The 26,611-nt window shown below is 42.1% G+C and overlaps 1 protein-coding gene across 1 annotated transcript in view; it reads left to right on the forward strand.

The window, feature by feature from the left end:
- The window catches only part of CACNA1C (calcium voltage-gated channel subunit alpha1 C), a gene marked incomplete at both ends in the record, with an annotated part of 458,232 nt that overhangs the window by 273,143 nt on the left and 158,478 nt on the right, over nt 1-26,611 (forward strand). Inside the window, 3 exons of the mRNA XM_082279808.1 lie at nt 417-556; nt 21,755-21,916; nt 23,554-23,750. Of these exons, the coding sequence (XP_082135934.1) occupies nt 417-556; nt 21,755-21,916; nt 23,554-23,750 (499 nt within the window). The remainder of the gene's footprint in view (nt 1-416; nt 557-21,754; nt 21,917-23,553; nt 23,751-26,611) is intronic.

Here is a 26,611-nt window from a genome sequence, read left to right on the forward strand (position 1 = left end):
GTGACATTGGTGAATCTTAATTCTTTGTAAAATGGGTGGCAGATAATTAATGATTGGCTTAATTAAGGGTGGTGATTTTCTCCCCCAAGGTGGATAATTGGTTAATAAAGAGAGCAAAGTGTTGGTAGCCCATAGCTGGCTGCAAGGAGCCATGGAGGATCATGAAGGCGGAGCATGTCATGTTTATGTCTGCTCCAGAAACAAGTGTTTTGCAAATGGTATAGACATCACCAATAGGCTGTTGCATATGGGAAGAGTCTGTGTCTCCTGCACCATATGTGAATGTTGAGAGAGAGGTGTGACACTCTTCACAGGTCTGTGAGATAGTCTGGGTGATATGATGGTGACGATCTCTGTTCCTGTTTAGCCCAAGCCTTGCTGTCTGCCTACAGATTGTTTCCTCTTTCTTTTTGCAGGCTTTTTAGTGCAATTTTAGAACAAGCAACCAAAGCAGATGGGGGGAATTCAATAGGAGGAAAAGGTGCCGGATTCGATGTTAAAGCACTGCGGGCTTTCCGAGTATTACGTCCACTACGGCTGGTGTCTGGGGTTCCTAGTAAGTAATGCCATTGCTCTCCCTTTGAGTATGTCTGTGGTGTGGCATGGGGCAGGGGTAATTTGTGTAACAATTTTGAAGACAGAGCGTGATGCAGGTTATTTTTGGTGTGTGGGGGAAGACTTTTTCCAAATGTATGTGTTCGTGATAAACGTGATATTAATCAAAGGATGACCAAAGCAGAGCTGAAGAGAATGGAAATCTCATGGTATGTCTGTCTGATTGTGCAACCTTTTTAAACAACGAATGGGGAAGATCCAGGATTTTTGTGATTTCAAGTATAAAATCCTTTCAAGGTTTGTGAAATCATAGGGAAGTTTTGGTATTACAAATTCTTGACTTTGATGGAAATTCTGTATGCTTATGTGTGTTGGTTTTGGAGGGAGAGGAACTTTTTCATTAAAAATGCATTTTCTTCTTTGCATGTGATGTTCACATCAGGAGCACTGGGAACAATTTCAAAGCAACAGAATACAGGGCAATGACACACTCACGTTCTCTGTTAGCTCGATTTGCTTAAATTATTTGTAATGCCTCTGAGCAAGTCCTCAAGCAGCCTTTGATAGTCTTTCAACCATTTTCTTATTTACAATGAAGCTATGAGTAACTAAGTCTGGTAGTTCCATTGTGGAGGTGGAACTTGGACATGACAATGTGAGAAGATTATACCATTTGGCTTGAGAGCTTGTTATGGATGGGACCTGTTTACCTTCTGGAGACAGAGGTGGTTGAAAACTGTCACTGCTTTCCACGTTTATAGCAAAGAGAGATGTAGTAAGCAGCAAAGGAGTTAATCTTCTCCAGAATAGCTCTAGGGGGCACTTTGTTTATTTTTATTTGAGGATCTTGCTAGGCTGGTGTCTTAGAGTACTTCTCTTAGTCATTCAAAACCCTTGAGTGGAGTTGCCATAAACTCTGGGGCATCAGTTGCTCTGACACAGACTGAGCTTAGCTGTGTGCTTGGTGCTCCTGGAGGACCCGAGGAAGCTGAGGGAACCAAGTCTGACACAGTTCATATCCGTATCCATATACAATCTCAATCCCAGTGTAGACTATCTAACAGTCCATTTGTGAGTTTTCTCATCAAAGGAAGTATTTAATTTGTACCAGAAGAGAGACAGGGAGCCTCGTGCAGCCTAACAAATATTTGGTCTAGGCAATAAAATGCTAGTGCAGTGTGAAGCAAGCAAACCATCAACTTCACCTGACAGATACCCTCTGTTAATCCTTCTGCTTCTAACTAGGGACGTATTTGTTAAATCAGGCTTCTTGGGGGCTGGCGTGGCTTTAAAAAGCCTACTGAGATCTGTAGCTAATACAGCCTCAATCTTGACTGGGCACTTTTTAATTGTACAAATGCCTGTTGATTAGCCTAGAATAGATGTTATCGCATCCATATGTATTAGAGCATAACTCTTCTCATGAGGCCTTTTAGATAAGATTGCCTGAGCTAACCATAAATAGCACATTACAGGATTACATCCTTACGTAAGTTTAGTGCAGAGGTTTAGAAGTCAAGTCTCAGATCCCATTCAAGTTTTGTCCCTGAGGCACCATAAGCACCAGTGGGTGCGTTACCAATATTGCACTTGCAGTGTTTTGCCATCTCTAAAGAAACGCTTTTTGCTTCCTTGCCCTTCCAAAATGCACAAGACTTTTCCCCTGTAAGGAAAAAAACCTGCACAGATTTGTCCTAAAATTACATGAATGTAACATACGCTGCAATTCCTTCTCACTTAACAGACTCTGTATGGAAGCAGCATCTCTTTAGTAAGGGGGATCCTCTGGGCAGCTGCCTTCTGCATGGAAATTCCAACATCTGCTGCTTGGCTTGAGGTCCAGATCTAACTGCCACTACTTGGAAAAAAGTGTGTAAAGCACAATGATTCCTATAAAACAAATTTGTGGAACACATGGTGAATTTTTGCATGCAAATCTTAAATTCATTAGGATTGGTCTTGGGAAATAGGTTGTCTGAGGTGGAGAGGTTGGCTTGCAGCATGGAATAATTTTTTCTGAGTCACAAGGAGTTTACGTGAGTTTTTTTCTCTCTGGCTCAATCCATAGGAAATAATCCAATTTAAGAGGGACATGTTTTGTATTCAGGTTCATGCATTTAAAGACCTGTCTTAGCATATAGAGAGTTTCCACATAAGTTTGATTTGAGGTGGGGGAAAGACATATTAGTTGCCCTCTGAAGTAAACCACTGGTGTCTGTCTTTTGCGGATCGAGAGCTGGAAACAAAAGTTCAAGATTTAACACTTCCAGAAGTGGCTTCTAATTATTTATGTCTCCTGTTGGCTACCAGTGCTAGACATTTAGGTCAACACGACAATCTAACAGCTTCAGATAGATGGACAGGGGATGTTAAGAACTCACAATGCCTTTTTTCCAAGTCCCATGCATGCTTAATTCCTGGGACTTGGCTGTCTCTTGCCAATAAATGTCTCAACCAAGAAATGGGGGACTGTCCAGTGCAATAAATGGTTCATGTGCAAGCAAAGCTGGTTCACCCACAGGCAGACAAGCAAAAAGGTACCTTTGACAATCTTTGTTAGGCTCAAACTGTCCAAGGCCCCAGATTACGTTAGCACCTCCTAAAATCAAAAGGGTTTGAGATCGTGAATTCAACAAAGCCTGAAGACTACATCTGGATGATGGTTGTGGGCATATCAATATTTCATAATCTTTAAGAGAACAGATGACACTTTTACGCTTTGTGGTTGTATGAACATTCACAAGACCCCTTGTCATAAGGAAGAAAACAGACATTTTGTTCAAAAGATAAGACAGACATTTTTTATCCATGTCACAAAAAGCAACTGTGCCATCGCGGGAGAAGGCTTCAAAGGCACTGAACTGAATGTCTTTGGGTTCCCAGTACAACTTCAAAAAATAGCGTTAAGTATTTACACATTTCCAAGAAATTCAATAGAGATCAATTGGGTTTGGAATGAGGGGATTTTGTGCATTAGATTTTGTTTTAAAGTAGTTTGAGTTTTTTTCCAGAAAACTTTTTTTTGAGTGAGCAGTACAGTTCTTAGGGTGATTGTGTGAGGTGTGTGGCAGAGCAGTAGATTAGATGCTTCCCACAGCTCTCATCCCAGTGCTGGCAGCTGCTTTGTGTACAAAATAGAGTTTCAGAGCTAATTAAGCAAACTTTTTTTTTTCCCCTCCCCACTGTTTTTAAAGTCCTGCTGCTTCTGGAAAAATGGCCCACACCCAGTCCTTCTAGGCCAGCATTAATGTGTAGATTAATGGTGATTACTTTGAAAAGCACATGGATGATTTAGGTTTCATCATAGTTAAGTCACTTTTGAAAATGAGACCTAAGCACTTGATATCATTGATACAGAGGTCAGATTTCACTGTTCCACTATTCTGTTACTGTCATCTTAACAGAGTTCTTGCAGTGCGTGCTTTATTTTGGTCACTGAAAGAACTTTGCTGCTGGAGTACCAAAGCAGTCTCCTTGTAAGAAAAACTTCACTCATGCGTGGGAGCACCTGTCTTAATGTGTGGCATTAAGATCAATATAATGGTTTGAGAAAGGAGAGAGAAGGAAAACAATTCCCTTGATGGACATAAGTAGACAAGTGCAAAATCAGCATGTCTACCAAAACTTAATCGCTTTAGTGTCTTGGAAACTTACCCAGTATCTCCTTTGGCAGGAGTGTGAAGCACTGTAAAGCTTTCTAGGGACAGAATCAAGTCAGCCCCTTTGTGCTAAGAGTTTTCTGTTGATTACTCTTCTCTCTCGGTTTGATGTTATTACATATTTTAAAACTTGTTTTAAACATTTTGTGCTTGAGGAGGGCAAAAAGAAACATCCAATTGGGCAATGAAGAAACATGATCCAATTAAAAAAGAAAATCACTCCTGACTATTGGAAAGGGCAATGAGTTACTCCTACGCATGCTAGCTCCTGCCCTTTTAACTTATTAAATTCCATTTCTATCACCTTTATTCATGCTGCTCCATTATACCACCTCGTACATTCTGTTTGTTCTCTTTATGTTGTACTTCATCTTAATGTAGCTGCATTTTTGCCACTGGTTGTTGTCTATCTGATATTTGCCAGACTTAATTGATAAGCTCTTCTAGACAATTTGGAAGTCATATAATTTGAGTAGCTACTCTGCTCCATATTTGTGTTTTCAATGAGATCCTCTGCTGACAACACAGATTTATGTGGGCAGAAGACCCTGCTACCCTTAATGAAGCTAGAGAGGAAACTTGACTGTTCCACTGGAACAAAAACTTGCCATAATTTCTCTTTTTTTTTTTTTTTTTTTTTTAATTTTAAAACCACAAAAAGCTAAGCCTGTGATCTGTTCAAGCTTCACTGGAGTCTTGTAGCAGGAGAGTTACTCAAAGGCAGTGTAGGTAGCTCTCTAGCACCAGTACTTACACGGTCTGCTGGAGATGCAGCAATTACATAACAGGGAAAGAGAGGGTATGAGCAAAAGGACCTAAGCCAAACCCTTCCCATGACAATGCAATGTCCTTCTGTCAGTGACACAGCAGCATGTAACTGACAGAGTACATTTTTGAGTTAAATAAGACCACAATTTTTAGGTGTGAATGCCTGGAGATAACTACCTTTATGTGTATTTAAATAATTAACTACAGCAAATAATTTTTCAAAGTGATACTTCTGTTTAAGTCCATGATTACTCTGAGCTTAAGAGAAAATTGGGCACCTTCAGACTAGGTGGATGAAAAATTTAGACATTTTTAGGTTTTGATCTCTCTCATTGCAATTAGTAATCTGCCCTGAAATTCTCTTTAAAATTTATAATGCTTTCTCAGTCCCAGCAGTGTTCTCTACCCCATATTTATTGCAGTGTTTTCTCATTATCACAGTATTTTCTATCCTTATCCCAGGCTCTCTGGCATTAATCAAAATATTTCTTTGAACTTTGTAACAGGTAGCAAAGTGTCCTGCCTTTCCTTACAATGTCCTGGTAGATCTGAGCCATCCAGGTTTATATATTTGATGCCACATTCACCACATATAGCAGTGAAGATGAGAAGTAAAAAACACCCTGAGGGCTCTGTGGGGAGAGTAATGCACGAGGAAAGGTTTGCTCATTTGAGAGATGCTGGGGTGGCAAAGTCACCCAGTTGTCTTTGCTGTTAATTCACGATATTATTGGAGGTGGATGAAGCAAGGAAATCACAGGGGTGAGAGGACTGGATTTTTTTTCTGTCTAGGTGTTTTTGTGTGGGACACTGCCTTAGTACATTGTGTGTGCTAAATTGCAGTCTGGGGGCTTTTTTTTGTGGAGAAATGAGAGCAAAAGCTTTCAAATGCTTACAAGATGTTGAGGTTGTAGTCTGCGTTTTCCAATAATGACTGTTCTTAACACTAAGATCGGCAATATCTTTCTCCCCCTTTTCAAGGAATATGATCTAATCTAATATTTGAAATCACAGGGGAATTCTGTCTATATGGGCTCATAATTCAGAGATACATCCCCCTGAAAGAAAAATATGGGGGGGGACTTTTATAGCAAAATACAGAGTAACTTAGAGAGTTTAAGACAGCACAGACCTGTCAGAACTGCCATGGTCGTCTTCCTGATGTAAGACTAAGCAACTGCTCTATTTCATCTTTGATTCCAGGACTGGGAATTTGCTATTGAATGATTTATAGTAACATGGGTGTTTGATGCTTGTTGCCCATAAGAAGAGCTCTTAGTGCAGTGAGCTACAGACTGGTACTGTTGCAGAGACTTTGTCTTCCACTACACCTGATTTGGAGGTAGTGCACTTAACCAGGGGGGAACAGATTCAACATTTTCTCTCTTGCATAGTCCCTGTAAACCTGAACTATTTGAGAAGCCAGATTGAACTGGGTTGTAGTTGAAACATCTTCAGAGCCCCTCTGCCTGGTGTGTGCAGAAGGCTGTGCCAGTAAGGAGGGATGAAGCACCAAGCAGAGAGCCCAGTTCCTGCTGCAGGCACTCTGCTCCTGGAACCTTCCATTCTGCCTGGACTGTGTAAAGCAGGGAGATCAAAATGGTGATTTTTAGCTACCCTCAAATGTTCTTTCCCAGGGAAAATACACTGTTCTCATCCATAGCATGATTCCAACTCGGGTTTGCCAAACAGCTTTGCTGGAGGGTGAGGACAGGACCTAGAGCAGCCCTAGATGTTGTCAGCTCTCTCTGCGTCTCAGTGTGCCGTGGTGACATTCACCCTAGTCCATCCCAGGCCTGCGATTGCCCTCCTCCTTCCCAGCCTCTGAAACAGCACAGCTCAATCCATTGCAATGATTCCCTTTTGCAGCTGTTGAAACAAGGCACTTTCAATGCAATTATCTGGTTTGCATTTGGCATTCTTCGCTTTTTTTATTTTCGGTGCCCAATAGAACATTTCCACCGTAATTTCTCATTATATTCTGCACTGTGAAAGAAAATTAACACTACTTTGTAGAGTTGAGGAAATAATGTAATTGAGGTAATAAATGCAGGGAATCCAAGGAATCCAAAATGACTTCTCTTTTGATAACCATGTGTTTTTGGAATATGGCAAAGAAACGTGAGCTATTGACTGTTTCTATATGTTGAATAGCAGGTATTAAGTCTTAAGGAAGTGCTAACTGGCAGCAAGGAAGTCCACTTTCTTTTAAAATGTATATGCTTGCAGCAAAGTACAGTTGACAGGGGTGTGTGATTTGCGTTTATTCACTGTCACTGGTGGAGCAAGGGACTTAAATTTGCCCTCCTGCTGCACGTGAGCTTATGCTATGAGCTGCATACCAGGGGAGGATTGTGGCTTGCCTTCAGTGGGAGGAGATAGCAGAAGTGGCCTGATCAGAGCTCTCCAGGTGTGAAAGGTTTGTGGGTAGGAACTAAAGAATACAGTAAGCTCTGTAAGGAGGAAACAAGATACTTGGCAGTTTACTGCCACTGAACCTAGGAGATAAAAATTCTTGACAACACAGGGAACTACTTCAAACACATTTAGGCAAAAATTGGCTTCCAAGTATTAGTTCTGCCTTACCTTTTGCTGTTGTTTCATTAAATTATGTTAGTTTTTGCCAAGATCAGTTCCTTCCTTTTCTCTTGGGGTTCAGGAGCTGTAACAAACGTGCTCTCAGGCAGATTCCTGACATTCTCCTTCATTCTTGAACAAGACTTCTCAACCCTCTGTGCCATCTCTCTGGCACATACAGCACCGTGAGAGGACAAGTTGCACCACCTTTTCCATGTCCTTGCCTCACTGTTTTTAATCTCAAGTAGCCAATTTGTTTTGCTTTCATTACAGATGGGGAGGGAGTGGATTAGAAAGGATAGAACAGTCTGAACCAAATGTCCTCATTAGGCTTGTTTCTTCATAGTTAACTGCAAACTCTACACATGCTTGCAAAGTCCTTTATTGCCTTAGGTCACCATTACTCAAGGGAATAATTTTATTCCAGTGTAGCATCTCCCTTAGGTAAAGATCATTCCTGTGAGTAGGGATTCACAATCAGGACCTTAAGCATGCTTCCTTTTGAGAGGTACAGCCTGCAGAATGATGTCATTTATGGCAGAAGAAGTTTACTGTGTAGCAGAAGCTAAAGAGGAGTTTATCTTGCTAAGGAAGATTACTCATAGAGGCACATTGTTGCTCCAATAAAGATTTCTCTCATATTTTAAGGAATGCCAATGAAAACAGAGAAATATTTATTTGATCTTGTCTATGAGCTCTTTTAAAAATAACACTGACTACAAGTGTACCCAATAACTGCCTCAGCCTCTATCCTACCAGTTACTGTGCATGCTGACATGATCATTCAGCATGTCTTCACAACAGAAAAAATCCCAATATCGTAATGTGGGACCACATCAGGGTGTTGGCAGTCCCTTCCAAATCAAGAAAACAAACCCCATGCTGACATCAAAGAGCAGACAGGGAGATAGTAAAAGAATTCTCTCTTGGCTTAGTAAGAGAATTTCCAGAAGTGCTCTGGATGGATCGGTCATTTCTAGTACCTTTTATTCGTTCTTCAAGTAATGCCCAGAGTTCTCATTCAGCATGGGTGTAGGGCACAGGTCTGGGAGAGAGCCCATGCCATCAAGATGCTTGTCCTGAAGCATCTGAAAATCTAAGAATGCCATCTGCTGTCTCCTCAGAACAGTTTGCATTGTGTCTGTACTGGCTGTAGCTAACTGGTACCAGCAGGATCGTGTTGGGCTCCCAGTTGCTCACTTGTAATTGCTGGCTGCTGCTGTCGCCGTGCTGGGCAAGGGAAGATTTTGCTGTTCCACATCAAAGTATTAAGGGTATGATCTGCTTTGGGTTTTTCTTACCTCCTCTCCCAGATGACACCTCTACTGCATCTGCCGTCATCCCAACAAGTTACAACAAATGCCACTGCATACTTTGATTTCAGTTGGCGGAATTTTCCATTGCTTATTCATTTAAGATCTTGTAAGCAATGATTTGAAGTGCTTTGTTCATTTTCTCTAAAGTAACTGTCTATTAATGTGTTGCTGACCTGTTGGGACTTTCTAACATTCTCTTTCTCCTCCTGTCCCAAAGATGTGACTGACACACACACTGGGTAGCAGTTGACTCAGAAGCAGGACACAGGAGAGTTCATAGGATTTGCTCAGGACACAAGGCGGTGCATGGGTGTTCTCTGGCATAATTTGAATTACTTCTTTTGTCCAAGCCTTCCAAAAGCCTTGTTGGATGCCTGTGGTCCTTGTTGTGATTTCCACAAAGCATTATCAAAATATCAGCGAAGCACAGAGCAGCAGACCACTCAGACAGTGCCCTCGACCACTGGATGCATTTTAAGCTTGCCAGTAATTTTTTTTTTTTTTTAGTGATGATCTGAATTTATAATAACATTGCATCTTGGACAAATGCTATAGTAGAGAAAAAAACCAAAGCATGAATTAAGAGGAGGCAAAATGAGGAAATAATATTTTAAACTTTCAATGTCTACATAAATCTACTGGAGAACTTCCCTCTTCTCTTGAATGCAGGTTTCTCCAAAATCAGGGGCTGCCTTCTGAGTTATGTCTGCTTGCTGTTACTGTGCTAGGTGAGAGCACAGGCATGTTGGCTGGTATGAATAACTAAAAAACTTTTCTGTGCTGAGGATGTTTGTTGACTGAACAAATAATTTTCTGTTCTGATCACGGGGAAGTATGGAAATGAAAGCCCACCTAACCTGCAGAGCCTCTTAAAATTTCGTCTAACTTTTCTTTGTGCCAGGGAAAAGGGAAGGAGATCAGACATCTTTCTTAAGCTCCCTTTTTTCCAGAAGCAAATCCAATTCCTGTTTAACACATGTAACAATAACCTATCCCATATGTGTGTTGCCCTTTGTTGCAACTATTTTTTATGAGTTGTTTGAGTGGCTATGCCTCTTATTTTTTCAGCTTTAGATTATCTTCTGTTGGTTTGCTCTGCCACATCAATCACAATTCAGAAAACATCTGCTTACCCTCTGCAAAGAGTCTTTTTTTTCAGTTTCTGTACTGCTAAAGCTGCTCTACAGTTTTACATCAGAAGCATTTTTGACAGAATGTAGCTCACGGGATAAAAGAAATAGAAGAAATTATAAAAATTCTATTTTTGTCACTTCTTTTCATAGGCCTTACTAAATGTTGTTTTCTTCAGCAGTGGAAAGGGCTATAGAAATTCAATTTCTTTACAGGATTGCAAAACATCCTTTCTAAACTTTATTCAAGCATCTCATCTTTCAACCACACACCATCCTTGCAGGGGGCTAAGTGAGAACTGGGACATATCAATTGCTATATACCTTAGAAGTATAATCTGTTGGGGCAGTTTATTTTCTATTATTGCTTGCACATTAAGCTAGCAGCTTATCTGACATTTCTCTCCTTTTTTGCATTGGTTGTTGGGTTTGGTGATTGGTTGGGGTTTTTTCCTTGTTCCTTGTTGTTCAGGACATTTCTTCACTTGGCATTTTTTTTGTAGGTTGTTGCTGTACATTGATTTTTATTTGTATTGGAAATTACCAAAGGATAAAGTTCCTTTTAATCAGGTTTGATGTCTTGGTCAGAAATCAAACCATTGCATCCAGGTATGATTACATACAAGGTTTACAAAGGCCTATTCTGAATCCAACAGTTATGGTTTTTAACATAAACAGCACCCAGTGAAAGAATTTAGCATTGAGTCTCACCCTTCCCCTCACTATGTAGGTGAAAATTTAAACTCAGCCTTTAGCCCACCTTTTGCTTTTCACACTCTCGTGCTGGGATTATTTCACTTTAAAGCTTTACTTTGGAGGGAGTCAAATTCCTCTCAGATTTATATGTGTATGTTTCTATATCTGTTAAGAATGTAATTTAGCTGTTCAGATTGCAGCAGGAGAGCCTTATGATTCTCTCTTGACAGGTTATTATATCTAAAAGGAAATTAAAAATAAATAAATGTTTAATAAATATTTAATTCCAGTGCATTCTAGCAACACATACCCAATCTGTACAAAAAGCCTTTGAACTGTGCAAGCTGTAAAGAGAGTTGCAAAGAAAGTAAATACCAATAAAGAGCCATTCTTTCTTCTGACAAATACAACTTTGTGAAAACTGCAACCATTAATTTTTCTGTCCAAACATACTGGGGCTACCAAGTGAGCTAAAGGACGTTTTGCTTGTTATGTCAGAAAGCATTTTTTCCCCCCTAAAGCATTTATTATCTGATGTGTGCAAGCAGAGTTTTAAGTCTAATCAGGTTACTAATGTGGAAAAGAAAGCAAGCTGGAGTTTTAGGTGTTCTGAGATGGGACTGATTAACCGCTGAGTTGATACGTCCCTAAATCCACTCCCTGTTCTTAAAACTAAGAGTCAGACTTGCTCAGATTTGTCTGGCCATGTGTTGTCCAGGATTTTGGCATCATACCATAAGTTTTTTATGAACAGCAATTTCAGTTGCTTAGATAGAGAAAACAAATATGTGCATCAAGACAGTAACGCAGCAATAATCACCCTTTGTGGGGTTTGCATAAATTCTTTAATTACCTGATCAGGTAGCTTTCTATTGTGTGTTCTCGAAACTCTCCCAAAAACCCCTCTATGGCAGTGATTTGAAAATGTCACACTGTGCCTCTCCAGAGCTCAGTCCCATCGATGCTCATTAAGCACCATGCCAAGTTAAAAGGTGGGGTGAGTTCTCCAGGGCTATATAGGCTAATTATTTGTCATACATACTGTGCTGTACTTCTACACAGTCATCTAAAGAGAAAGTTTTAGACTTTATCCAACATTTTGTTGTAATTCTTCTATCACAAGTAGTTCAAACTTTGTGTGCCACTTGTTATATGCTGGAGCGTTTAACCTGCAAGAAGATCAATTTTTCTCATCAATATCTTTTTCCCCATGTACTGCAAAACTGTAATCTTATCATCCCTGGCTGGACTTCTACATTTACAGAATCCCTGTTAACATTTGTTATCTTTTAAGCTTTTGCCTTTTCTAAACCTGCTCACAAGTGATGAGTTAGAGCACCTGGAAAAGGACATCAAACAATTAAAATACTCTTTATCATTTGTAACACAGAAAGGAGACTAATGCCCACTTACCTGAGGAATTACAACAATAAACTGTAAAATAATTTAACAATTTTATAAAGCTGTTTGTAACCCAAAAGCCATTAATCTTCCACTCAAATGATTGAGACCCAAGTGCTTTGAGCCCATTTCTTCTACCATGATGCTTTAGTACTTACAGGTTTTCTAAGTTCCTTGTTTGCAAAACTATTTCCTTAAGACGTGTATTCACTTTTCAGAGCTGCATACAAACAGCATTTGACAGTCTGAAACAAGGCTTTTCAATCACTGTCTCAGTTCAGAGCTTATTTAACTATTGGCTTGGGGTTTGTTTTTTAGGTTCACCTGACCAGAGTGAAGACAGTACAGTATATATGTTGACATATTCCTACACAAGTTTTCTGATTGAATCCAGTGGCACAGGACTAGACCAAAATTCCCCCCGTAAAGACTGTTCCCTGTCACAGCTGTGCTTGCACATGAAGGAGTTTAAAAAGTAGAAATGTGATGGGTCATTTCACTGAGAACTGGGGCAGTCTTTGGGCCAGACTCTCTTTGGGATTGGATAGCTCCGTAGGAAGACGAGCCAAGAAAAGTTCTTCCTATCTGTGATCCTTCACAGTGGTTAAGTACAGATAAAACCTTCACAGTGACCCCAAGAATGGTTTTTTCAGTCCATGATCATCCTGTCAGCAGAAAATCAAAGTTATTTCCTGGGAAACAGTGACAGCTGATCCTTGCTAGCCTAGGAACTGCCAGGGCTCCTGAATGCCCTTTACCTGCCTTAACTTTAATCCATCTTTAGAAGTCCCTGTCTGGCAGAGAGTACTTGACCTCATCCTCCCCACTCTGTGTAAGAATATTTTGCAGCACCCTGTGGTCTTTGTTCAAAACAGCCTCAGAGTTAGCTCACTGAATTTCATTTTGGTTTTGTTCAAGATGGCTTTTTTTTCTGAAACGTGCAATTTTCTGTTGGCACTTAATTGCTGCTTTTCTCTCCATGCTCCTCCTCTATATGCAGGTAGCTGTATGGGAGGGACACTACACCATTTTGGGGTTGGTTTTTTTACATTTGAAGTCTGAAGGTCTTGCCTGGATCTCATCCTCAGCCGAACTGAGCTAAAATCAAATGGTTAGAGAGCAAGGCTGAACTTGCAGGAGCTACCTCATGAAGTGGAACTGGAAAGATGAACAAGGTCTTTTGGTCATCAAACAACTTTATAAGAAACTGAACACTTACATACTTTGAATAAAAAGCTACTAAAAAAACCTAAAGGCCCCAGGAGGAGAGAGGGATGCTTCTATGAGTGGTAGTAGAGGTCTCTTCCAGCACAGAGTCAAGGAGCCTAAGCCATGTGTACATTTATCCAAGCATCCTCCTCAGGCAGCCAGAAGCTGGGCTGTGTGGCCACCCTGCTCAGGGCAAGCTGTATTTTCTGCCTAAGTTAGGTCACTCTGACAGGCAGAGGATACTCAAGCTGAACTGCTTCCCAAGAGAAAAGGATCCAGAAAGAAGAGCTGGGTTTTGTTGTGGCTTTTGGTTTTGTTCTGCTGATCCTTTCTCTCCTCAAAGGATGAGGCAAGGGTGGTGTTGCAAGACATGGCAAACATGAAACAATTGTGTTCACGTCCACACGCCCATTTGAATGAATCTCCTTGTGTGTGAGTGTTTCAGTTTGAGAAATCAGTGAAGACACAGTTTGAAAATGCAGGAATGAGAACATTGTTAGCAGATGCCAAAACTTCCTTTTTTCTATTTTTTACAGCACGTGGTTTTGAATTGAGTGCTTGTATATGTTTAAATGGCATTGCCTACTCCAGAGTAGTCACCCTGCAGCTTGAACATTTTCTTTCCTATTTCTTTTTACATCAGCTAGTTTTCTGTCCTGTGCTGTGTCTTTCCTTACTATTCCAAGACCTTCCCTATTATTCTTGAAATAGAAATGACATCTGCAGCCCCAAGAATGCTGCACTACACCCACAGAATTTACTTTATCTAGCAATCTGCCACTAATATTTTGAGAATCCAGCAAGACAGAAAAAGACTACCTCCCCAAATTGCTATTGTACAGCTGTCCTTAAATGAACTGTGTCATATGAGTTCCCTTTGCAGCACTGCTGAAGAAAATGCTCAATGTTTTTCTCACAAATCATTGTAGATGTACTTAGCTCAGATATCTTGCCATGACTGTGGACCTTTTTGTGCTAAAACTATCTGTTGTTTTCCAGTTTTCCTTTGAAATTGCTATAAAACCTTTCATATTTATGAATATTTAATATTTTTCAATTTTCTTAGGCAATGTCTACATTTATTAAGTGATAAACCTCCACTTTGGGGAATATTACTGATTATATTGTTTGTGCTTTGGAAATAGAACGGTAGTGGCAGTCTCTCTGTGTATTGTCAGAAATAAATGTGATTTGTGGGTAGGCCTGGCTCGTGGCTGGGGATGGTGCATCAGCTCCACCACTTCAGAGTGGTTCCCAGAAGTGATCTGACTCAGGCCCTATGCTGAGTCACAAATCCTCCCCTGCTTCCTCCTTGCTTGGACAGAGTAGTAGTTTTCTTCTGAACTGTATTAGCAGGAAGAGAATTGCTTCCCACACCCCTGACACTGGCTGAAGTACAAAAATGTGTATTTTTGTGTGTATAGGGAGGCAGAGGTGGGATGGTCCTCTCTTTTCCCTTTTATGCCTGCTCACTTGTAGGAGGTCATGTATGTGAGGCTGTGCCCACTCATACTCCTGGTTCAGGCAACCCTGTGGTGTAGGTAAAATACAGCCCTGCAAAACCAGTGGAAGAAGAGACTCAGGATATGCATTCTCTGAAGACCTGGACTACTGATATGATGAGAACAGGAACTGCCCTGTCCAGCAAACAAAGTGTGATCCAAAATTGAAGACATGGGAAATGTGAGATAGAGCTGTGCTTGGCAAGGTCTGAACGTCTTAAGGATATTTTAAGGTTTGCCTGCAGAACTCAGTCATGACTTCCAAGGCAGGCAGCAGGCAGAAGTGTGAGCCCAGAAAATGGGCTCAGGTGAAGGGATGGCTAAAAGTGAAAGGCGCAGTGTTTGGGTGCCCAAACGCACTGCCTGCCGAGCTCACGGTGTAGTGTCCCTTTGACAGAAGCTGCTAGCCCCTGACAATTGCCACGGCACTTCTGGTGTCCAGAGAGCTCCAAAAAGTGCATTGACTGCTTCAAGAGCCGGGCTCCTGGTTACTGACTGTCCTTGCAAATGATGTAAATCGTAGTGTTGGTGGTCAGGATGAGATCTAAGCAGCCTTCGGGAAGTTAAGAAATCACAACCCCAGGTGCGGCCAGTGAGGATGAGGAGGGATGATCCAGCCCCAGGTGTGGTCAGTGAGGATGAGGAGGGATGATCCAGCCCCGGGTGTGGTCAGTGAGGATGAGGAGGGGTGGAGCAGCCCCAGGTGTGGTCAGTGAGGATGAGGAGGGGTGGAGCAGCCCCAGGTGTGGTCAGTGAGGATGAGGAGGGATGATCCAGCCCCGGGTGTGGTCAGTGAGGATGAGGAGGGATGATCCAGCCCCAGGTGTGGTCAGTGAGGATGAGGAGGGATGATCCAGCCCCAGGTGTGGTCAGTGAGGATGAGGAGGGGTGGAACAGCCCCAGGTGTGGTCAGTGAGGATGAGGAGGGATGATCCAGCCCCGGGTGTGGTCAGTGAGGATGAGGAGGGGTGGAACAGCCCCAGGTGTGGTCAGTGAGGATGAGGAGGGATGATCCAGCCCCAGGTGTGGTCAATGAGGATGAGGAGGGATGATCCAGCCCCGGGTGTGGTCAGTGAGGGTGAGGAGGGATGATCCAGCCCCGGGTGTGGTCAGTAAGGATGAGGAGGGGTGGGGCAGCCCCGGGTGTGGTCAGTGAGGATGAGGAGGGATGATCCAGCCCCAGGTGTGGTCAGTGAGGATGAGGAGGGGTGGGACAGCCCCGGGTGTGGTCAGTGAGGATGAGGAGGGGTGGAACAGCCCCAGGTGTGGTCAGTGAGGATGAGGAGGGATGATCCAGCCCCGGGTGTGGTCAATGAGGATGAGGAGGGATGATCCAGCCCCGGCTGTGGTCAGTGAGGATGAGGAGGGGTGGAACAGCCCCGGGTGTGGTCAGTGAGGGTGAGGAGGGATGGGACAGCCCCAGGTGTGGTCAGTGAGGATGAGGAGGGATGGGACAGCCCCAGGTGTGGTCAGTGAGGATGAGGAGGGGTGGGACAGCCCCAGGTGTGGCCAGTGAGGATGAGGAGGGATGAACCAGCCCCAGGTGTGGTCAGTGAGGATGAGGAGGGATGATCCAGCCCCAGGTGTGGTCAGTGAGGATGAGGAGGGATGATCCAGCCCCGGGTGTGGTCAGTGAGGGTGAGGAGGGATGATCCAGCCCCGGGTGTGGTCAGTGAGGATGAGGAGGGGCAGGCCCTGCTGAGGGCTGCTTTCAGGGGTTTTTGGAGCCTCTGGAGTGGGCGATCTCCGGGGATCTCTCACAGGACAGCAGTGGGAGCATCCTGCAGGACGGGGGAACACCTGGGTGCTCCTGGAGCATTGCTCAGGACGTGCAGAGGGACAAGCCCTGTCCCGCAGGGTGGTGCAGGAGAGGGGAGCAGCTCACCTGAGCAGGTGGGGCAGCCGTGGGGGGCAGGGAGGATCCTTTTTCTTTCTCTCTTTGATTTCATCTTCTCAGTCCCATCCCAGTGCCTCCAGTGGAAAGGGAAAACCTTTATTATGCCATTTTATGGGTTTGAGTTGAGGGAAAATTCCCCCTTTCCATCATCTTAAGGTTAAAATTGTAAAGGAATCCTGATTTTCCCTTGTTTTAAAGGTTTAAATTCAGGGAAAATCCTCTTTTTCCCAGTGTTTGGAGTATTTAAATAGAGGGGGAAAGGGCAGAAAAAGAGAGAGAAAAAAGGGCTGGAAATGTGAGGTGAAAACGGGTGGGAAGAAGGGGAGGGAAAAAGGGTGGGAAAAGAGAGAGAAAAAAGGGCAGGAAACGTGAGAGGGACAGAAGGACATGAAACCTAAGGGGAAAAGGGCAGGAAATGTGAGGTAATTGGGCACTCATGCATTAATTACTTGGGAATTTATGAACACCACTGTGCAACAAAGGAGAGAGATTGTCTTTTTGAGAAAAAAATCTGGCAGAATCAGTCCCAGAAAGATTCTTTTTTTTTTTTCAGGTCTGGGAGTTCACAACCTTGAAAAAAAGGCAATTTGGGTGATTCTAAGAATTTTCTTACTTTTATAGGCACGTCTTTCTCGAGAGGATTTCTGTATTAGCAAACCTACCATTCATTTCCTTGGATATGTTCCACAACGCAACAATGCCAAGTGTATTTTAGCAGCTGGGTCTTTTTCTTGGGCCATCTTGCTAAGCATTGGTTGAAATCCAAAAAAGCTTGTAAGTACACAAGGGGATATGTAGGTAATCCCATTGCTTTAAGTGCAGACACTTACATGCTCAAAGATAAAGCACGTTCTTCAATAACTGCCTGAATCGATGAGACAGCAACCAGCCCCTCTCGTCATCTTCCTGAGAGAAAAGCACAGTATCAGATAATAGCTCTAAAACACCTGCAGCAGCCCGAAAAGTGCATTTCCTATGGCTTTGAGAAAGATCTATGTAACTTGGTATACGGTTTTTTTTCCTTTTTTCTTCCCTGGTCCCTCTTCTTCCCAGTTGTATTCTAAACTTTTGGGTTAATGCAGTCCTCTAGAGGCTAAAAATGGCTTGACCTGGTATAAAAAGCAATGTTTTTCCCACGTAATAAATATTTAAAATGTTTTATCTGTGTAAATAAATGCTAAATTCTGTGAGCCCAGGGAACGGCATTAACGTCTTTTGCTTGCTGAAACATTTATGGAATCAGTGTCAGCCAACAGAACACAGCCAAGAGGATTTTGTTAAAGGTAAACTGGAGTGCTTTTAAAATAAATACGAAGAGTTGTTTAAGATCTTCAATTATTAACAGAAGAAAAGCGTGGGCTGGAATAGTGCAAACAATCCCTTTCGTTGCACTTTCCCTAATCCCTGTGCAGTTCTCTGGGCCCAGCCTGGAGCGAGCTCCTCAAGGCAGATGCTGCACCTTCACAGATGTCTGGAGAGAGCAGCACCACAAATAAGTAGACTTAGAAATATTTGAAAACCATTTATTTTTATATTTGCTTCTCAGGACTTAAGTTCAAGAGCCTGTGTTTGTGGTTGGCCAGCGATGACATTGCCAGCCTCTGAAAACAGCACTGGAAAAATTCAGCTCTGCTGTAGAAAGCAGTTATTGGCATCACCTCCTTTACATCCAGAGGCCAGCTCTGCAGTCTGACCAGGTCACCAGGCACTCTGATTTAATTATGATTATCAGCTGTACAGCTCATTGCTAGGAGTGCAAGCCTTACCTCCACAAGTGAGAAAAAACCGCCAAAGGTGCGCGATGGTGTGGACACCAGTGTGGGGTGATAGCTGTGTATTGCACCATGCAAAGATTAACAGCATACAGGAGTTGGGACAGAGAAACCATTCTTTTATAAGCTGAACTCTCTCTTCTTCCTCTACACAGAGAAAGAGCCCACAAAAGTGTTTAGAATTCTCACCACTGGTTAGAAAAGTCTTTGTGACTGCTTATAAGGGGGTGGTTTGCCTTGGTTTACTCTGATCAGAAGTGCGTCTGCACCTCTGCGGTTTCAGAACACAGATTTGATGTGTTTTGAAGCGTGTGAGGTTTTTATTAAAGAAGTGATTCTGCTCCACCTACCCATGGCTCTTCCTCAGTCCTTTAATCCCTCTTCATCTGCTCTCCCCCTTGCCAGTACAATGAGTTATCCTGACTGTCTGGGCACGGTTCCTCGTACCACTCCTTGCAGCAGTTCTTTGTGTTGCACGTGGCTGCCTGACAGAATAAAGCAATTTGCAGGCAGCAGCTGTGTTGCAGCAATAACCTGACAACAATGTGAGGAGCCTGGTGATGTGCATGGATCTCTTGCCTTTCTGCATTATACCTTCTGAGGGCATTTCTAAAGTCGCTGCACAGTCAGTGGTTTTTTATCTCTTAGAAACTCTCTGAATACTTTGCTGGTAATGTATTTAAGCTTGCTAATTATTAGAATCATCTGGATTTAAAACTAGGCTGCCCTAAAGGGATACTGCACAGCACACACATCAATTCATGCTAACAGTATTCAGTACCTCGTGTCCTCTTCAACGTTGGCTTCTTATCGTCAAGAAGCTTTTCTCTAATTAAGCTGGCTGAAGGTCCTGTATGTCTGCTGGTGGTACGTGTTCCCCTTGGCCATCTAAACATCATCTCAAGTTCGTGGTGCAAAGCTTTGTTTTCTCAAGCACTGCTTTGTTAGCACAAAGGACATTGGTTTGTGCAGATATTATCTTCTCTGGATATCTGTAGTAGGCTGAAGCACTTTCATGGCGTGGGTGTTAATGAAGCTGGTTTTAAAATGAGGGAGCTTTTTTGTTCATCTTTTTGTCTGCCCTCAGTACCCTCTTAGGAGTACTGGGTATAACCTACAATGAATGCTAAAATTAATTAGTACTAATAATTAAGGGTAAATTACCTAAAACCTGGTATCAGAACTCTTAACCTCATAAGCTTGACTATGTTTTGGATTAACAAGACTCCTGAAATCACTGAGAAATGAGGCCTTTATTTGCTTTTGTGTAGGTTTATTTGAAGCTCCAAGTATTTCAATCTGCGAAGTTTGGGGGGGGGGGGTTCAGATTTGCAGCCATCTGTAGTCTTTTAACTTTATTGTACTGTTGTACCTTGTTTGGGAGAAGGTGAGACGTTGCTTTAATTTTCTGGGGAATGTAACATTCCTGACTGATGTAAAGAGTTGGAGCAATGGTGGTGTTGACTGCACTTCATTTTCTGTGCATATTTAGAATTAGTAGACTGAATGACGTGGGCATTTAGCGGAAAAGGTTGGCTGCTTCATGTAAGCACAACAAGTTTTTTTTTTCTCCAGAGACATTGCTTATTGAGAAAAACACCCAGAGGCAACTGAGCAAGCAGAGTGGCCCACTCTTGTACAGGATATTTTGATCCTGTCAGTAATGCAGTTATTGTAAGAGTCTCTGTGGAAGCCCGAATGTTTCATGCTGAACGTCACTGCCTTTGGATAGCAGCATATCCTTTGGATAGATAACTGATAACAGATAACTGAACTGCCTGGAGACACCTGAGAAAATATTCTGACATCTGAGGGATGTTAGAATCCAGCCAGTATTTGCTAGCAGGCAGTGAGGGATGCTGCTGGCCAGGCAGCTGATGCCACATTTGATTGCTTCTGCTGTGTTCCTTCATGGCTGTGGAGCAAAGGCAGTCTCAGCCTTAGCTGTGAACTGACAAGTGGATTGCCTACAAGGGAGAGGGCTTGTCAAGAGATGTGTCATCCTCATTTGAAAGTATTTAAATTATTTTTTTTAAAAAGGAAAAAAAGAAGAAAGTCTAAGATCTTAGATGATAGATTTTAAAAGTTATTAGTTATCACAAGCTCTCTCGGCAGATGTATAACAGACATTTACAACCCATGAATCACATTTCTCAAAAATCACAGCTAATACCAACTTCTCTGAGGAGATGACAGCATTTGCAGGAGACACTAATGACTTCTGGCTCTCAGTCATTGCAAAATCATGAGCTTGTAATTGTTCTGATCTGGCTATTTGTAGACTATAGAGTTCTAGAGGCCTCTCAACACCTCCATCATTAATAACTTGCCAGTGATAGTGGTTGCTATCATTCCTACTCAAAGTGATAACTTTAAGATCTTTGTAAATGCAAATCCTTACTAAAGGCTTACAAGGCTGGCTTTATTCTTCTGGTTTTACAAAATGAGGAGAAGGAGACAGAGGCACACGAATCTGCAACTTGAGTCAAGTGCGTCTGAGGGTACAGCTGCTCGGTGATTTAGAAAACTTGGCTACAAGTCACTTTCCCTGGGCCATTCTGGGAATGTTTGGCTTGCTCATGATTAAGACTTTCAACAGTCTCATACCTTAACAATCTTGTAATAATATTTTTCTCATACCTATTTCTGGGCAACCTCTGTTAAAAGGTGATCCTTGGGACAAAACCAGCACTGCTGATTCTGACTCTCCATCTGTTGAGACTGAAGTTAGATGAGGTAGATGTGGAGCACAAAAAGATCCTAAGAGGGCTGGGAGCTCTCACTCAGTATGGGTTTGGTGGTTCTTGAGCAGCTCATGCTCTGCCTGGGACTGGCTTGACTTCTGGAAGAGCCCAGCATCAGAGTAGGGACATGACTTCAGTTTGCCACCCCTCCCCATACGCTGGAGTGCATCTCTGTGTGTACCATGGTTCTTGTCCCTCTTCAGGCCTGGTGTTCTTTGTTGTTCTCATGCTTTAACTCTCCTCAATACCGTGTGGGATATATTCCCTCCTCGGGGAGGGGCTCTTTGGTGACAGGTAAGGTAATACCTGTTTCACTTTGGTCTGTGATCTGGGCAGCTGTGGGAAATTGTTTGCGATGTTGGGGATAGCCTGGAGGGAGGTGTTCTGTAAATGTACCCCTTTACATCATCAAGATGATGAGTTCAGGTGAAGGGAAAACAAATAAAACTGAAACACCACTGTGCAATGTATAGCTTCTCTGAATTTTGTACTCTTGCTGATAAGTGCTTCCTTCTGTTCTCTCTGCAGGTCTCCAGGTGGTTTTAAATTCAATTATCAAGGCCATGGTCCCTTTGTTGCATATTGCCCTGCTGGTGCTGTTTGTCATTATTATCTATGCCATCATTGGACTGGAGTTATTCATGGGGAAGATGCACAAGACCTGCTACCATGTGCAAGGGGGACTGATGGGTAAGAGGAACACACATGTACCTACAGAGGCTTTCAGAGGGAGGCTTTTGTCATATGTAATAGAACATTTCTCCTGGCACAGGAGATGGGTGGCTGTTGCTCACTGCTTGTGGACTTCTCATGGGTTTCACAATTTCACCACTGCAAACTGAGCTACACAGGAGACGGCATCACAGAAATGAGCAACTCATGTATTTTATTATTAATCTCATATACGAGTGCATCTTTGTTTTAAACCAGTATCATTGTAAAGGGAAATATCATTCAGGGCAGTACTTTTTTTTTTTCAATCACACAGGCTGCAACTGTGGTTAGAAGTGCAACCAGAAAGAAAACAAAATTATATTAGTAGGAAGAAAGTTTTTTCCATCAAATCCATCAGGAAAAAAACTTTCAAATTATTTGCAGAAAGAAATATTCACATTTCAAAATAATTCAATTGCATTGTCACTCATCTAACCATCTGTTCATTTTCATTTGATTTATTGATCTTGAACAGCATCTATTTCTCATGTGGTGGTGGGTGCTAATGCCTAGGACCCAGTTCAGCTCATAAGAAAATATTGAACAGCAGAAAATTGTTTTCAGAAGTTTTGTATTTTCTGCTTTTATAATGTTGGCAGATTTCATTTTCTGGAAATGATGCTAGAACTATAATGAACTGTCACTCTGGTTTACATCTTTAAAGTGGGTTTATTTTTCTCCATTCTGTCTGGAAGTATTTACATTACAGCATCTAATTCTGATATTACTGTTTCTGACATTCTTCCGTGATCAGAATGTGATCACAATTTTGGAAAATTACATTTTTTTACCACATAAGATGAGAAACAAACATAATTACCCCCTCCCTTACACATACATACATTCCTGCACCTGTTAAAAATGTAGCACTAAGCTCTGAAATCTGTATATTTTTAAAAAATCACACTGCAGAAGTTTTTGTGCTTATAACAATGTTTCCTTGAGCATTCTGTATATACCAAAGTACTTAGTTTGCTTTGTTGTATAGGTTCTCAGATCTTTGAAAACACCTGCACAGAATAAGGGGTGGATAATCAAGCAGCAGTCTTAGAGTTTCTGAGTGCCACTGGGCTACTGATAAAATGCCACACATCATCGAAATGCCAAAAGAGCAGAGCTCCAGGCACTCTCTGCTGTAATTCAGCAGTGGCCTGGTGCCACATGAACCTGTCTCCAGAGCACTGGAGCCTGTCTGCTGCAGGGGCTCAGCCTCCCTCAGCAGTGCCAGTCAGTGCTGCACTTCCAAGACTAACCCAGATGCCAGGTGACTGCGGTAGGAAAATGCTGGCCATGACACGCAGCCTAATGAAACATGAGAGGCTTGATCTAATGTTCCCTGTCATGTTGAAAGGCATGAATTCTTCCTCGCAGGAGGGTATGCTTTGGAAAAAAAAAGAAGTTAATCTCAGTTTTGACTATAAAATTTGACAGCTTGGCTATTATTTTTTACAAAAAGAAAGCGAAGCGCGACAGTGAGCAGTTGCCTGCGTATTCCTGAGAAATCTGTCAAACTCCCTGCAAAACACACTTGTTAAAATCTGATATCCTTCACTTGCTTATCAGTGTGTCAAGTGGTTTTCTTCAGCTGTTTTTTCCCCCTTCTCTCCTTTAAGATACCCCTGCGGAAGACGATCCGTCCCCGTGTGCCCCCCAGTCTGCCCACGGGCGGCAGTGTCAGAACGGCACCGAGTGCAAGGCGGGCTGGGAGGGACCTAAGCACGGCATTACCAACTTTGACAATTTTGCTTTTGCCATGCTCACGGTGTTTCAGTGCATCACCATGGAGGGCTGGACAGATGTTCTGTACTGGGTACGTATCCGAAAATGACAAGCTGAGAGTCCTGCTTGTGCTCACAGCTATGTTGGAACCTGGGGGCTTTAGCTTTCTTGCTCATTCTCTAGAGTGAAGGCATGGTTGCTAGCATGGAGCTTGAATTAACTCGGCTTACTGTTAGGTAAAATGGGAGGGGTTACCTGGTGCAATGAAATCAAATGTAAATGTTGACTTTCCATTGATATTTTAATTTTGAATGACGGCAGATGGCTTATTGATTTGAAAGTTCACAATGTACTTTGGTTGAGCAGAAAGTCATTGAAAGACCCTCTCTGCAGGACTGAAACATCTCATACATCTCCAGATTACTGATGTAGAAGTATTTGTGCTCTACCCATGGCATTTATGTTCCAAAGGCATTGCACTGGTCAGCTCATAGGTTTTATAGGAAAGGCCTCACAAATTCCAGCAGTACTTCTGATTGTGACTTTTTTCATAGAAGAATTTATTCTAATGCTATTAGCTCTGATACCGGTATCAATCATGGTCCTGTGTTTAGCCAAAACATGATATTGTCTTTAACGTAAATGGAGTCTCATCTTGTCCTGTACCCTAATTCTGGACATTTCAGCAGCTTTAGTTTATACCTTTTAATTCCTAATGTATTGGGAAATTCATTGCAATACAATTATACTCTAGGAGTTAATATCAGGTTCAGCTTTCACCAGTAAATCATATATAATAAACAAGTTTCTGGATGTAGCTCTGGCCATCAGCTTTTGCAGCAGTATGTTATGACCCAGGACCTTCATTCACACCCAGCACAGTCCTGTCTGTACAAGGCTAAACCAGACTCTCACCAGCTTGTGAGTCTGGCGTGTCATGAGACCTGGTCCTCCAGGATGGTAGGATGTGTTAAAACACACGGTGCAGTTTAACTCAAGAAGGCTCAAAGCACACAAAAGGGTAATCTGGACTGAGGCAGCTTACACTGTTAGTCAACATCTGGTTTTCTCCTAAGCATGAGCCTGAAGCTGCCTTCTACCCACCAGTGATTTAGAGTTTACAAGATTTCCCTTTGAAGATTTAGCTTATCTGCCAAGGATGGTCTCTGTGTGGAACAGTTAGAAGTTGTCTATCTTCTTAAGCTTAGAGTAAAATAGTGACTAAAGCTTCCTTCTAATGTCTGAGATAAAGGGTAGAGATCAAAACACGAGGGGAGTCTGGGTCTCAGAGAAAAAAATTGTCATTACTAGAAAAGATGTTATAAATCAATAAAATAATAAAGAGCAGAAGTTAAAGTCTGGAGAGAAAATGGGGAAAACTTCTCCACAGTTCAAGTATGGCTACATATAGTATACCTGTCTTTTTAGCACATTTATCTCACATTTCTCTATGCTGTGTGTGACTGAGAGGATTTATTTAAAGGGGAAGTGGGAGAGAGTAAATGATATCAGAAAAAGACATGAAAATAGTTTTGGCCCTGCATACCATTCAGTATTGTGAAACCTCTCCACAAGTTATCATCAGTTTCTCCAAAGACATGTGTTATGAAAGACCCTTCCAATTCCCACCCTTTAAGGGCCCATGTGTCATTTTCATGACTGGATATGAACCATGCTTAATTCATTATCAGTTATCTAATAACAAGAGCCAAAAGCATATACTCACTTCCAAATGATTTTCTAGTATGACTGCAGCAGACAGTCTGATTTTTATGGTGTCCCTTCAGCAAACTGAGTTTTGGTTGCTGGCTTTTGTTTGGTATTCAGTTAGGGGTTTTTTTCACTGATTTCCTGAGCTGTTCTTTTTTTTCTTTACAGACAGTACGGTGAACTTAGACCTGAAATTAATACAGATCGATGGTCATTATTTTTAGGGGCACGCATATTGTGAGCCTTTTAGATTATGGCATTGTTAGAATGCTTGCTTTGGAAAGAGCAGAAATATTTGTTATCATCAGTTCCCAGTTACTCCTAGACAAGACTACAAAAGATAAGAGTTATCACTGCAGAAAAAAGTGTCAGTAATTGAGGAGGAGGAAATTTATTTCATAAAGAAAAAAACCTATCACCTATGTTTAAAGACCATGAAATACAAAGTTTGATTAAATACCTGAACACCTGAGCTGGCAGACATTCTTGGTTCAGCTGCTGGAAACAATCCTAAAATACTATTGTCCCATATGACTTTTTCCTCTCTGTGCTATACTGGCAAAGCAGTCAGAGTTCAGCTCTGATCAGTGTTTGCCATATGGTAAGGAGGTATCTGAGGTGTTTCCTCCTGCAGAGGGGTCTGTGCTGTGCTGGGGACAGGGGTTGCTTGGGCACCTACTACAGGGCACACCTAGGAGAAGCACTGTTGCTTTAATATTTGTATGTAGAAACGGTCTCTAAACACTCACACTGCAATTTTGTCATTTCCAACCATATCTATCCTGGTTTATACAGTAAGATTTAGAGTCCATGGCAAGGGCATTCCAGCTTAGGTTAGTCAGATCAAAAGGAAGGGTACTCTGGAGAGTAAAGAATAGAAAAGGTGCAACATTTCAGTTGCCAAAGGAAGAATTTTACTAAGTGAGGTGGGATACAAATATCTACCTTAAATTTACTGTTAGCCACTGTTTCCTTAGTGCAGTCTGACTCATTCATAACTTAATTCCCTGGTCTTTGCCCTTTTGGCTGAGGAAGAGAGGGCTTGTCATAGACAACCCATTGGGAGGTGCATCTCCACAGGGTGCAGAGATAGGAGGCTATTCTCTTCTCAGCTCTGAAAGACCTCCTGGAACCACAGTGAGGTCACTGAACTTAAAATTTGCTTTATAAGGAAGTAAATCCACACAGTTATTTAAATTAGAAATATAGTGTTTGTTGTCCATTTTACACTAAAAGTACAGA

Source organism: Coloeus monedula, assembly GCF_965178545.1.
Source record: "Coloeus monedula genome assembly, chromosome: 4".
In the NCBI taxonomy this organism is placed as follows: Eukaryota; Metazoa; Chordata; class Aves; order Passeriformes; family Corvidae; genus Coloeus; species Coloeus monedula.